General features: G+C 35.8%; 1 protein-coding gene across 1 annotated transcript; it reads right to left on the reverse strand.

Moving 5' to 3' along the window:
• Positions 1-10,589: 10,589 nt before the first annotated feature.
• On the reverse strand, positions 10,590-12,390 carry LSP1 (Eukaryotic initiation factor 4E protein). Its single transcript, XM_079078466.1, has 5 exons — positions 12,148-12,390; positions 11,532-11,700; positions 11,321-11,446; positions 10,920-10,985; positions 10,590-10,782 (listed from the first exon to the last, which is right to left on the reverse strand). The coding sequence occupies exons 1-5, from the start codon at positions 12,321-12,323 to the stop codon at positions 10,738-10,740; spliced, it is 582 nt and encodes a 193-aa protein (XP_078934592.1). The 5' UTR covers positions 12,324-12,390; the 3' UTR covers positions 10,590-10,737.
• Between the last annotated feature and the right edge of the window lie 2,674 nt (positions 12,391-15,064).

Genomic DNA, 15,064 nt, shown 5'->3' on the forward strand with positions numbered 1-15,064 from the left:
TCGAATGAGAAACGATCTATATATAGATTCCAAAAATCAACTCCAACTCCTCGAGTTTTATGATACAACTCGACGAGTTTTTCTTTAAACACGTGTGACATCCCCACTTTCACGCCCAGAAAAGACCGATTTTGTTTATGCTTTATAAAAATCAGAGTATTTCTTTTAATAAAAATCTTGCGGAATTTGTTCCCAGAAAAACATGATAAATTCGTTATCAAAGAATTTCCGAAGAAATGTATTTTTATTCATTTTAAAACATTTGGGATGTCATCGTTAATACAGAAACATAAGCATAAACAGAACTTACATTCATTTACACTAGTGATCTACATCTCTTTTAAATCTCTCAGTGTAATGTAACTTCATATCGACACCTGTGATACAAATAAACTGAGTGGGTCAGGTTGGGAAACCTGGTGAGTACATAGGGTTTTCAACCCACAATAATATAATTATTATGTTTAAACATCAAACAATCAACCCAATTACCCATCCCCATTATCTTCTTTACTCTTAAGGATCTACCCTAAGAATCAATTATTCCTCGTTCATTCATTCCTAAGGATCATCCTAAGGAATCGGCACGAAGTCCATCGTTGTCAATGACACAGCTGTCAAGCACAGCTGCTAGTTCTATCACTTAGGCGCAGCTGCCAGAATTGTGACATTCTATGTGAGGCGCAGCTACCAGTATTGTCCTTCGAGCACAACTGCTAGGGTTATCTCGTTTATTGACAGTATCGTTTTCGAGAGTCCACTCGCAATACATGTCAATGGGTTTTTAGAGTACACCGGTGAACACATCGTTCACAACACCTACAGGTTGCGAGCCTGCCATTGTTCCACTGGACTGTCTAGAATAGTCCGCGGTTGTCATCCATACTCTGCTAGATGACGGGGCCATCATTTGGGAAAGGCTTCTCACATCGTCCACCTCTCACACTTACCTCGTGGTCTATAACACCTCTCAACTCATCATCCAACTCATATTCCATCTATTACATCTACCCATGTTTTACCCAACATATTCTCGTAGATATATATATATATATATATATATATATATATATACAGTTTAAATCATTTAAAACATGTATAAAATCGTTCATCCAGCATAGATAGCAAGTATACAGATAATATGCACACATAGCACGTAATTTATTTAAAATACTTCATATCTATGTGTAAGATGAAATTAACTATGCACTCACTTGAAAAGGTGGTGAATCCGAACTCAGACAGCGCTTCGCTTCTTAAAAATAATTTCCTTCGACGAAACCTAGTATTATTACCACTAGAGTTTAGTCTATTATTCGCCGAGACTAATTAATAGTCTAGCTATTATTACTATTATATAAGCGTTAAACAATACTTATATAACCCATAATAATAGCCCAAGTACTTATTATAAGTTCCTAATAACGCTATTATAATTAAATAAACGATATATTAAAAATAGCGTAGGCGTAGCTCACTTACAGCGGGTTTTATAGAAAACCGGGCTTTGCTTGGAGCAGCATTCCCGAGCCGAAAAGCTCTTCTTCTTGGAGCCGTCGAGCACTCCGGGGCTTCCGCTTCGTGTTAGGGAGGTTCCCTAGGCTTTTCGGGGGTTTCGGGGCTAGAGAGAGGTTCTAGAGAGAGAGTAAAGAGAATAAAGAATGGGAAAGGTGTGAAGAAAATGAGGGTGTGAGAGGTTCTATTTATAGGGTGAAAAATGGTTGAACTTGGTGTCACATGTCACCATCTAGTGGCAAGACTTTGGGAGAAAGCAATGGCCAAGATTGTGCCACATCATCCATTTTCGCACAGCACACTTCCGACTTCTAAAATCCGTAACTTTCACGTACGACCTCCGTTTTTGACGTTATTTATATCCACGCGTAGGTAAAAATAAGATCTACAACTTTCATTTTGACTCCGTCGGCTAATTCTCAACCGATCTTAAATTTAACAGTACGAGGAGATTATACTGTTAAATGTCCGCGTAAAATTCATAACTTCTACATACGGACTCTATTTTCGTCTGTCTTTTTACTGTTGAGTTACTATTAATGAGATCTTCAATTCTCATTTAGGTCGCGTAGGCCAAAAACCCCTCGATCTAAAATTCGAGTTTCGGGTCGTGCACTGTTATGCCAAATCTTAGAAAATTCGTAACTTCCTCATACGAAGTCAGATTTGGGCGTTCTTTTTTTTGTATGTTCTCAGTTTAACGTATACTACAACTTTTGTTTAGATTTCTAAGGCTAAAAAGTCCTTTATCAAAAATTCACTATTTACGTCTCCCGGTGCCGTGCCGGTTTTGCCGTAAAACTTCGACGGGCCATGACTTCTTCGTTATAACTCGGATTTCGGCATTTTTCATATGTACGGAACCCTTGAGACATATTCTACAACTTGGTTAAGATTATTTATTCTAAATAATCTTTTGTCGAAAAGTCATTTTCGAACCCTATTATCTCTAAATTGGCTAGCCCGGATCTGCGGGCGTTACAATTATCTCCCCTTAGGATGATTACGTCCCGGAATCATCAACGAAACAGGGATCACATGATGACTCCATAAGTTATCTCTTCATCCTAAGTAATAATCGTAACTTTGATGTTTCTTCGAACGAGTATGTAACTCTAAGACTTTCTGACTGCAGGCGGTGCCCGATCTTGGACCCGCTCTCTATCTCAAGTTAGACTTCCAATCATGATCTTCATGTCACGATCTCGATCTTTATTGGAGACTCCTTCTTTAACAAACTTGAGATAAGTTTTTTCCTTCGATTATCATAATAGACCGATGGGTCATGTTCTAATGACCTCTCATCGTATGATGCATTGCTTGGACTCAGGTCTTTTAGAGTCAAATTCCAGAACATGTTATACCTTCCTTCATGTTCTAATGTGATATGATCACATCTTAAAAGGTAGCATTCCTAGCTACAAGCAACTATCGCGATACCTCTACTGATCGCTTTTATTGTCTTTCATTTCAATCTTCTAGCTTAAGTCAGATGCTACATCGGACTTGGTTCTCTGAACCATGTAACATACTTGTCTTAGTCAGACTCAATTTGATATGACCACTAGGGTCGGAATAACAACAATATTCTTAGTCATTACCGAAACAATGGTAACGACATACTTGAATAAAATGGTATCAATTACTAGCTTCTTGGTAACCTTGTGACTTTCCCTGATCCAAGTGTGAGTCTTGTACTTCCGGTGGTATATGCATCTACTACCTTTCACACCTACTCATACTCGTCCCAAGTATTGTCTCGCAGTCCCCAAGTCCTAAAATCACAAAACAATTTAACACATACGAGTGTGTCCAAATAATCATAAAAAAAATTTCCCTAGACTCTACTAGGACTTCTTCCATGCACATCTTCAATCATCAATTCTGCTTCAACTCGGTTGGTATTGGAAATTCAAGACCATGGGATAACTTTATGGATTATACCAAGAATTCTTTCTTCTGCCAATCGAAATTTTACTTCTCTCATACTAGACGTATTATTTATTAGATGCATTCTAAAGGCAAGATACCTCTCTTACGATATCTTCTGATAGGTATCATTCACTATCGTAAGCCTTATTATTTCCTCTATTTTATCAGTCTATCATGGTTCGCATCACTTCCTGAACTTCTGCCATTGTGATAGGTTCGGGTGTAGGCGCAACGACCGATGCATGACCCGTCACATTCTTCGGCTCAGGTTGTCATCTTCCTCGGATATTTCCTAGTCTGTCTTCACCATGACGTTTTGTACACCAAAGCAGACATTCGGTGTACCGAGGCGAGAATTTAAGATAGGAAAGTTTTATTTACGATAGACGTATAAATCTCCCTATTACTCCGAAAAGTTACATGCCAGTTCTAATATCGTAATTAAACGTTTAGAAATCTGAACACATAAAATTTCCAGATCCGGTCGGCAATAGACCATAGATCCGAACAAATAATAGCATATAAGACATCTCTATAGCTATAACATAAAACATTTAGCACATAAAACATTTTAGGCATCTTTCCTAAAATAAACTAGTGCTCGTGTCTAAAATATAGCAGACAATCATCGCTTAGCACTCTAAGTTTAAGTCTAGAAATTTCCTACAAATTCCTAGTTCGCTTAAACTAATGCTCTGATACCAACTGTGACATCCCCATTTTCACGCCCAGAAAAGACCGATTTTGTTTATGCTTTATAAAAATCAGAGTATTTCTTTTAATAAAAATCTTGCGGAATTTGTTCCCAGAAAAACATGATAAATACGTTATCAAAGAATTTCCGAAGAAATGTATTTTTATTCATTTTAAAACATTTGGGATGTCATCGTTAATACAGAAACATAAGCATAAACAGAACTTACATTCATTTACACTAGTGATCTACATCTCTTTTAAATCTCTCAGTGTAATGTAACTTCATATCGACACCTGTGATACAAATAAACTGAGTGGGTCAGGTTGGGAAACCTGGTGAGTACATAGGGTTTTCAACCCACAATAATATAATTATTATGTTTAAACATCAAACAATCAACCCAATTACCCATCCCCATTATCTTCTTTACTCTTAAGGATCTACCCTAAGAATCAATTATTCCTCGTTCATTCATTCCTAAGGATCATCCTAAGGAATCGGCACGAAGTCCATCGTTGTCAATGACACAGCTGTCAAGCACAGCTGCTAGTTCTATCACTTAGGCGCAGCTGCCAGAATTGTGACATTCTATGTGAGGCGCAGCTACCAGTATTGTCCTTCGAGCACAACTGCTAGGGTTATTTCGTTTATTGACAGTATCGTTTTCGAGAGTCCACTCGCAATACATGTCAATGGGTTTTTAGAGTACACCGGTGAACACATCGTTCACAACACCTACAGGTTGCGAGCCTGTGGTTGTCATCCATACTCTGCTAGATGACAGGGCCATCATTTGGGAAAGGCTTCTCACATCGTCCACCTCTCACACTTACCTCGTGGTCTATAACACCTCTCAACTCATCATCCAACTCATATTCCATCTATTACATATACCCATGTTTTACCCAACATATTCTCGTAGATATATATATATATATATATATATATATATATATATATATATATATATATATATATATATATATATATATATATATATATATATATATAGAGTTTAAATCATTTAAAACATGTATAAAATCGTTCATCCAGCATAGATAGCAAGTATACAGATAATATGCACACATAGCACGTAATTTATTTAAAATACTTCATATCTATGTGTAAGATGAAATTAACTATGCACTCACTTGAAAAGGTGGTGAATCCGAACTCAGACAGCGCTTCGCTTCTTAAAAATAATTTCCTTCGACGAAACCTAGTATTATTACCACTAGAGTTTAGTCTATTATTCGCCAAGACTAATTAATAGTCTAGCTATTATTACTATTATATAAGCATTAAACAATACTTATATAACCCATAATAATAGCCCAAGTACTTATTATAAGTTCCTAATAACGCTATTATAATTAAATAAACGATATATTAAAAATAGCGTAGGCGTAGCTCACTTACAGCGGGGTTTTATAGAAAACCGGGCTTTGCTTGGAGTAGCATTCCCGAGCCGAAAAGCTCTTCTTCTCGGAGCCGTCGAGCACTCCGGGGCTTCCGCCTCGTGTTAGGGAGGTTCCCTAGGCTTTTCGGGGGGTTTCGGGGCTAGAGAGAGGTTCTAGAGAGAGAGTAAAGAGAATAAAGAATGGGAAAGGTGTGAAGAAAATGAGGGTGGGAGAGGTTCTATTTATAGGGTGAAAAATGGTTGAACTTGGTGTCACATGTCACCATCTAGTGGCAAGACTTGGGGAGAAAGCAATGGCCAAGATTGTGCCACATCACCCATTTTCGCACAGCACACTTCCGACTTCTAAAATCCGTAACTTTCACATACGACCTCTGTTTTTGACGTTATTTATATCCACGCGTAGGTAAAAATAAGATCTACAACTTTCATTTTGACTCCGTTGGCTAATTCTCAACCGATCTTAAATTTAACAGTACGAGGAGATTATACTGTTAAATGTCCGCGTAAAATTCATAACTTCTACATACGGACTCTGTTTTCGTCTGTCTTTTTACCGTTGAGTTACTATTAATGAGATCTTCAATTCTCATTTAGGTCGCGTAGGCCAAAAACCCCTCGATCTAAAATTCGAGTTTCGGGTCGTGCACTGCTATGCCAAATCTTAGAAAATTCGTAACTTCCTCATACGAAGTCAGATTTGGGCGTTCTTTTTTTTGTATGTTCTCAGTTTAACGTATACTACAACTTTTGTTTATATTTCTAAGGCTAAAAAGTCCTTTATCAAAAATTCACTATTTACGTCTCCCGGTGCCGTGCCGGTTTTGCCGTAAAACTTCGACGGGCCATGACTTCTTCGTTATAACTCGGATTTCGGCGTTTTTCATATGTATGGAACCCTTGAGACATATTCTACAACTTGGTTAAGATTATTTATTCTAAATAATCTTTTGTCGAAAAGTAATTTTCGACCCCTATTATCTCTAAATTGACTAGCCCGGATCTGCGGGCGTTACAACACGCGTGTCTGGCAAGTCACAAATTCGTCGGGAAACTTCTTGGGAACTCGTCGAGTTGAAACAAACTCAGCGAGTTCTTCTTCATTCTTGCATTCTTTCTTCAATCTCCAAATTCCAAGCTTCTAATTGCTCAATCTGCTTCCTTTTTCATCCAAGCATGCCCTTAAGGCTGAAAATAAAACTTTAAACTAATTAAGCACCTTTTGTTCATAAATTGAGACAAAAACAACAAAAAAATATTAAGATATTGTATGAATTATATGACTAAATGTGCACATATCAGAGTCTTTGGATCTATATTCATTAATTTGGGGGTAAATAATGTGGTATATGGGCTCTTATAATTAGTCAAAGAAGTCAAAGATAGAGGACAAAATTGGACCAAAGAGGAAAGGGGGACAACAAAATTTTCTTGATCGACACATCTCACGAGGTCATGTGAGATGTTACTTTGCAGGACACGAGGCCGCGTGGCTTTTGCAGGGGCAATTTCGAGTTTTCAACTTTTATGGCTATTTGAAGGTAGTTTAGTGGGAGCTTTTGGGAGAACTTTTGGATTAGATTCTTGGGGCATTTCTCCTGGAGTTTTTGGAGCTTTGAAGACCCTTGAAGAACACACTTTTTCTCTCAAGAAGAACTTGAAGATTGAAGATTTGCATCTTTCCATCTTACTTCATGTTTGGTATTTCTAACTTTCATCTTGTTCTTATGAGTTTAGCCATGCTAGGCTAAACTATCTTGGGTTGAATTAGATGTAATTGTTTGAATGATTTGACTATTTTGAAGAACTCCATGAACTTGTGTTGAATATCTATGATTATATTTTCTATGAAAACTCCTTCATGTTTATGTATCTCTAGTCATGAATATTGATATGTGAATGTTATTTTTGTTGGTTAAATTCTTGGCTAAGTAATGGGTCTTCAATTTAACAAGCAAAAATTAGTTTAAATGTTTGTTTTCATTTCATTTATACTAAGAAAATATTTTCTCCATAGTGGTAATGAAAGCAATAGATTACTCTTTGGATTTGGTGACTCTTAAAACCTAATGCTAATTGATTTTCAAAAAATTACATGCTTCATTAGTTTTGTGACTTTGATTTAGGAAATACGCTATCAGCTTCTCTAGTTACTTTAATACAAAAGAAGAGTTGAGGCAAGTTATGCTTATAAATTGCTATAACCAAGTTAGATTATAAACACAAGAAATGCACCTTGGTATTCTCATGATTATTTAACCAAATGTTCAAGTAATGAAAGTCCAAAGTTATCCATCTTTCGATTATTGATTTTACATCAAACTTTGCTTTTGTTAAATTGTCTCTTTAAATCTTAGTTTAATTCTAGTTTTCTTTTAAATAGTTCAAAAGATCAAAAATCCCCCGTTTTTATTTTGTTTTAGTTTACAACTGTTTGTACAAAAAAAAATTTATAGAAGTAAAAAATTGAACCAATCTCCGTCGATACGATCCCTTTACCACTATACACTATTTTAGTGTACAAGATTTAAGGTTATTTATTTAGTTGGACTCGACAACCACCACTTTACAGTTGACCCTGGATTTGTCCTCAATATCTCTTGCCCATATGACCACAGTTTTGCATAGTGCTCCACAAGAGTACCTTCAATAAGCTTCAAGGCATACTTCTTTGTTCTCCTGCATTGGCCCATGCTAACATGTATACTAAACTTGGTCATTACCTATATCCTAAGTTTCCTCACACTCAATTTCTGACTATGTACAATTTCTTTGGTATTAACACCCAATCCATGCATATGTTACCAATGATCCTAACTTGAAGTTCCTAACACAATTATGACCAAATTTTAGTGACTTGATCTGGAAACTCTCTTCATCACCAATCCAAGAAGCCCATAATCTAAATGTGTAAGTACCCTAATAGTTTTTTTCTATCATTTTTTTCAATAATATTTTTCTATCATTTTTTTTCAAAATACAACTGATATCTGTTAGCCACAACATAATTGCATAACAATTATTTAAGTTTCTATGGATCCTGAAATCTTATTCCAAGAATGGATTTTGGTTTTTTCCAGTGTAATAACTCATTAAAAATGGAATGAGTCTGCATGGTAGGTTCAATTTCTCTTTCATCATCATCATTTACAATGTTGTTATCCTCCTCTTCATCAACACACAACTTACTCAAGAAAAGATCGTTAGATGTCCTATTCATAATCATTGCATTCTCACTAAATTCCACATCAACATATCTAAGTTCATCTATGTTATCTTCATTTTCACCATCAGTGCAAGACTCATGTTCATCATCTGGATTGTCATTATCATCAAACCACTCATCTACTCCAACCCCAATATGATCCAAAAAACATAAATTTACCAACTGTTCCATAAGCATAAAAAATAAAAGCAGCATATTCCACATCATCTGAAATTTGATTAAATCCTATTTACTAGGGAAATGTCTGGTTCACAATAGTATAACATTTTACATTGTTCATTCATGAAACGTTCAAAGAAGGTCAAACACTCAGAATAAGTCGTAGCAGAAAAATCAACATCATTTAACATGGTTTTCACACCACCGGTGTAAGAGAAGGGATTACAAGTAAATACCCCTTGATAGTTGAGTTCCACCATTGCAAACAGCCCATTAGGGTCTATTAGGGTCTGATTGTACCATTACAGCTAGTATTTGATTTTTCTGCCCACTTACAAAGATGGTTAAAAAAAACCTTAGCTCGCGATCGTTTTTTCTGAGTAATAAAGAATGAAGTCGACAGGTGAACATGGTGGGGTATAAGTGTTCAACTCATTTATTTTGACCTGGAATATCCTACGTGTCACCGGATTCGTCCAAAGAACAATATATTAATTGATACATAATATTTGCAACCGGTAAACATTAATTTATTGGCCTAATGTGATTATAAAAAATAAAAAATAAATAAAAAAAATAAAAAAAAACTTTAGTGACAAAATCGGGAAAACACATTAATTTATTGTGCTACAGTTACATTTTCTCAATATTATATTATATGAAACAAGATTAACTAAATCACAAATTTCATCGTATTAAACTAATTACTACCAAAGAATTTTTTCCATATCATATTTATAATATTATTACACAATATTTTAAAATCCAGTTCTAACTGGTTGGACTAGGAACCTGTCAAATGAACGGTTCAACTAGCACCGGTTTTATGTCTATTTCTGGACCGGAACGAACCGTTTGGTTTTTACAAAAAAAAAATTTGTTGAACAGGTTAAATTGATCCGGTTGATTCAGTTAAATTGAATAAAAGCACACGGAAATGAAATAATTTTCATAACAAACTTTAGTGACATTTTCACATCTATTTGGACTTTTCTTAAATTAAATAAAAATATATAGTAAATGTTATGAATCTTTTTGAAATGCGTGTATTTATCTAAAATTATATTTTGTTTTGATGCTATACTTTATTTTTTTATTTTATCTTTTTTGATTTATATGAATTGATGGAAAACTAGTTATATGTTTTCTTAATGTATTTTGAATGATCTAAAACCTGTTTTAAAGTGTATTTTTTAATGTGTGAAACTTATGGTAAATGTTTTCTTAAAGTAGTTAAAAATCTGGTTGAACCGAAAACCAATTACCACACCAGTTAATGAAAAAACCGATTTTGTAAAACATTGTTATTACAAATATCTTACTCTCATGCCTTCACTGTTGAGTGTTAACGTGAGTAGATCTTGAATCTCCTAATTCTATAGATATACAATGAAAATTTGTTTTTCAATAATGTTGAAAATCATATTTATTCAATCATTCATTCAAATATAGTACGAAGGACGAATGTCAATATTACCAAATTTCTTGTGTCACCCTTTCGAATGGAATTATGAATATTAAATGCCATTATCATATCTATAGATTCATTGCAATAAACTATCTCAAATAGCTTATTGAAAATCTATTTTAGTACTCTCATGTTAAAAAGCAGCAATAGGGATTAAAAGATGTCCAAAATCTAAGAAAATCAACATTTTCTTATAACAAAAAAACAAAATTCCTCAACAGTGATTACCATATCCCATCAAATACAACATGTAGAAGGCCAACACAATTCAACTTAAAAAAAAAAAAAAAAAAAGGCTGCAAATTGTTCTAGGAATGTCATTACACACTGTAACGACCTTTTGATGTTCTTGTCTTGGAATCATCCTGCATAACCACATCATAAAGTTGTTATTTATACACATCTTGTATAAATTATAATAATTAAAAAATAGCTAAATACATTACATAATATAAAATGGAAATATTAAAAGGAAATGTAAACAGTGTAATGAGAAGTTTACATGGAAGTTGTAGGTGATCTTGTCAGTCACATCTATAATTTCCTTCCACTTTCTTCCAATACTCATCTACAATTCACAATTCACAAATCACATATCGAAAGGGCAAAATCGTAATTTTACTAGTGTGTGTGATGGATTTAATCTGGTTTTCCTATGTGTGAGTTTGGTTTAGGGTTTATGTCATGTTACCTTATCTAGGGCAAAGTAGTTATTTTGTTTCTCATCAAGGGCATTTAGGTCTTTTTACTTTCTTCTTCTCCAAGTAACAATAAAGTTGCCTTGTATGTGTGGTGAGTTTATTCAAGTTTTACCTTATCTAGGGCTAAGTAGTTATTTTAGTTCTCATCAAGGGTATTTAGGTCTTTTTACTTTCTTGTTCTCCAAGTAGTAACAAGATATACCTGAGCAGCCTCATTAGCAGCATTCTTAGTCCATAAAGAAAGTTTATCCTGCCTTTGGCGCACACTAGCAACCACACCACATATTTCATCAGCCTCATCAAATTGCTCACCAATTAAGGCCATCAACTATGACAAAAAATATATATTTCAATTTTAGTTGAAGAAGATAAAACAGATTCAAGGAAGAAGTGGAGAGGAATTAGAAATATACAGTTTCAAACCACATAGTTTCAAGGTTAGCTTTTCTGCTACTAGTAACTGTCCACTTCCCTCCATTTGCACACTCTGGATCTTCCCATTTAGGCTCAATCCCAGCTTTGAACAAATGGAAATCAGCATTTCCTGGAAGCTTGCTAGGTTTGAATACCTGATCATACAGACTACAAGAAAAATCCAACATGATTTTAGCATCTTATATCAAGATTACCATATCTTTTGATCAATGAATGATCTCAACTTGGTTAATTTCAACTTAAACAGTCATTGTATTATGATTTGACAAAACATACCGGCACTCAGCAGCACTAAAGTCGAATTAGGGCATGAGAAATTCAAGATATAGAAATTGGTACCAGATCAAAATCAGGTTAGCAGAATCTGTTTTAGTTTGTTACAGACTCTAAAAATTAGACGATTCACGTTCATATATTAATACAATCCATGGATAGCTAAGTAATTTGTATATTACCGATCAAGAGAAGTCGGAAATCGAAAATTTAAATCTAGGTTGAAGACAGATCAAACCCTAACAGCACATCCAATTAAGAATCTTAATTACGATATCTACAGAAAAGAAAGACGTAGAAGAATATGTAATTAGCGTTTACCACCAAAACTCTTCGACAGTATCAAAAGTGTAGCCGTTGCGAAGATTATTCCCCCAACCGGCGCCGAGTTTAGGTTTAGATTGATTATCGAACCAGAATGTCCACTTCTTGTCTAGCCTATGGGGTTGCTCCGCCACTTCTCCGCCAACATCGACCGCCGCGCCGTCAGTCGCCATGGTTCCCGGCTTTTCTCTCTCTCTCTTGTTCTCACTTTCCCTTCAAAGAAGGGGGTTTGAGATTGGTTACTGAAGCAAGTTGCTATTATACAGGCCCAGAAGAGGTCAATAAACCCGTTTATGGACTTTTAATGGTTTATGGGCTCAAAATATGAAATGAAGCAAGCAACAAAAACGGGCTACAAATTTCTATATGTTTAACTCGAAGTACGTGTAAGAAAAGAAAAATCAATAATGTATTTTTATAAAGTGTCTCAAACTGTTTCATCTAAAATAGTTGCAAGGATTTTCCATCATATATTCATATAGTTTTCAAAAGGATGAAGTATCATAACACAACCACAAACACAAATCAAGTGTTGGCATGTGGTGGCCCGTGGCCATGACAAAACTCGATTAGCATTTAAGTTTTATGTTCACATACCTTGGTTGTTTAAGAAATTATTAATGGGTTTTACATGTAACAATATGCAAAATTCTTATACTCTTAGGTTGTGTTTGGTAGAGAGAAATAGAAACTCCTTGTTTGTTTACCGTGAAGAGTAGAGAAATGAGATAAAATTTTGATTCTCTTTTCCACCCTTTTGATTCTCGATTTTATACACAGAAAAGATAGGAAATGAAAATTTAACTAAAATAATTCTCGACTTTTTCTTAAAAAAAAACACGGAGAATTGGTATGCCTTTGTCGAACCCTACACCCCCACCCCCACCCCCTTCAACTTCAACCTTCTGTTTTTCTTTTCTTCCATGGTCCGTCTCATCTTCTCCATCTTCCATTCGCTGTCCAACGTCGCCGTCTTTGTTGCATACGCCGCCCCACTGTTCCACATGGCCTCCGTTATGTTATCGGGTTTCCACTTTCCATTATCTGCTAAGTTTTGGGACAATAGTTAGCACTCATCTCATCTGTTCTCCTCTTTGTGTTCTCTCGGTCTCAATATATGTTCTTCATATTCTGTTTGAATGATGTTTCTTTTCAATTTTGTTGTTGAATTTTGATTTTTAATGTGAAATTGAGGGTTAATTCAATGCAGTTTATAATTGTTGATACCGAGCCTATGACCTATATATTTTTGCATTTTCTTGATCCCTTTTTATCTTACTAAACCCAAGGGGAACTGCTAGGCCGAATAAACCCTTTTCCTAAAGGCTCCTGCAGCTGAGAGGATAACTTATGCATCTCAGAATGTGCAAGACGGTACGGTGCCTTGGCGATCGGCGCCGCACTCAGAATCAGATCGATTCAAAACTCCACTTGCCTTGTCGGAGGCACACCCGGTAACTCCTCGGGAAAAACATCAGGAAAATCACATACTACCGTGTGACAACCCGAAATTTTTTAACTTTTAAGTCCAGACAGTCAACTCAGCTGAGTGTCAGGCTCATTTATGCTATCATTTAGCCTTGTTTAGAGTCTGTTTAAAGGTTCAAAGCTAAGTACATTCAAGCCTCGAGTATAGGAATGGATCGCGTACAATTCTGGCATCAAAATCAAGCCTTACACTCCAACATAAGGGGTGTACGGCCGCACACCCCTCTCCTGGCAGCACACTCACGTGTACAAAGGGTAGACTCAGCCTCCTTTCATCACTTTTCACCCTCCCAAGCTTAGAACTCGATTTTACTCTCAACTACCATCCAATTTTAAGCTTAGATCTTCAAGTTGGTAAGTGTTCTTCTCCCGATTTGTTGTTAATCTTCTTAAACTAGTTATATCCTTTGATTTCATCCATTTGAAATCATGTTATGTCTACATCTTCAAGTTACACCAAGAACACACACTTGTTCTTGGCGATTTTGGACCTTCTCGAGCTTCCGGATCGTAAGTACCCTTTCGTTAAGCTTAGATCTTGTTAAGAACACTTGTTTAAGTCCTTAGAAATGCCTAGAACTCAAGAACATATGGTGTGTGCGGCCGCACATACAAGTGTGGGCGTACACCCCTCAAAACACCCTTCAAACACCCCTAAAGGCTTCCATATTGTAAGTACCATCTCCTGAGCTTGTTACTTACTAGATATGAGCCTCAGAAAACGTCCAAACCATGTTCATCCAGGAGTGTGCGGCCGCACACACTCCATGTGGCCGTACACCCCTTTGTTTAGTGCTTAAGGGCCTCCAAAGTGCCTTTCTACCTTCAACACTTGATGAGCATTAGTCCTACAAGCTTCCCTATCATTAGAATAGACTTTTGTGCACCCATTACCATGAGTGTGCGGCCGCACACTCCCTGGCCGCACACTCCTTGTCATGGCCGTATACTCCCTTTAAGTGAATCACATGTGATTCCAACACTTGGTCAAAGTGTTTCCTAGTCCCGTAAGGTGTTTTCTTGCATTTGGTTGCTTCTAAACACTATATTTATGTAAATATATGCCATTATATGTCATTTAGGACTCGTTAAGTCTCGGAACTTCATTCGTGGAACTTATCATCCTTACACGTATTCGTTTGAATCACCCACATAAGGTGAGTTCATACCCCGTAATCAATCTTTTAAACTGTTTTAAATGCTTTTAAGGGGGAGAATACAAGTTGAGCACAATGTTAATTGTGTAATTATTTGTTATAAACATTGTTAAAGGATTGCTTATGGCATTTATAAGTAGTCAAAACATTTCAAAAACTCTTTTAAAGTTATGTTACTTTATAGTTTAACAAAACTCCGTTTTTAAAGTACAAGCATAACTTAGTAGTAAAATGAGTCTTTTCAATAACAGTTCAAGTAAAATACTAGT

This window comes from Lactuca virosa, chromosome 2 (assembly GCF_052849685.1).
Source record: "Lactuca virosa cultivar CGN04683 chromosome 2, Lactuca_virosa_CGN04683_v6, whole genome shotgun sequence".
NCBI lineage: Eukaryota > Viridiplantae > Streptophyta > Magnoliopsida > Asterales > Asteraceae > Lactuca > Lactuca virosa.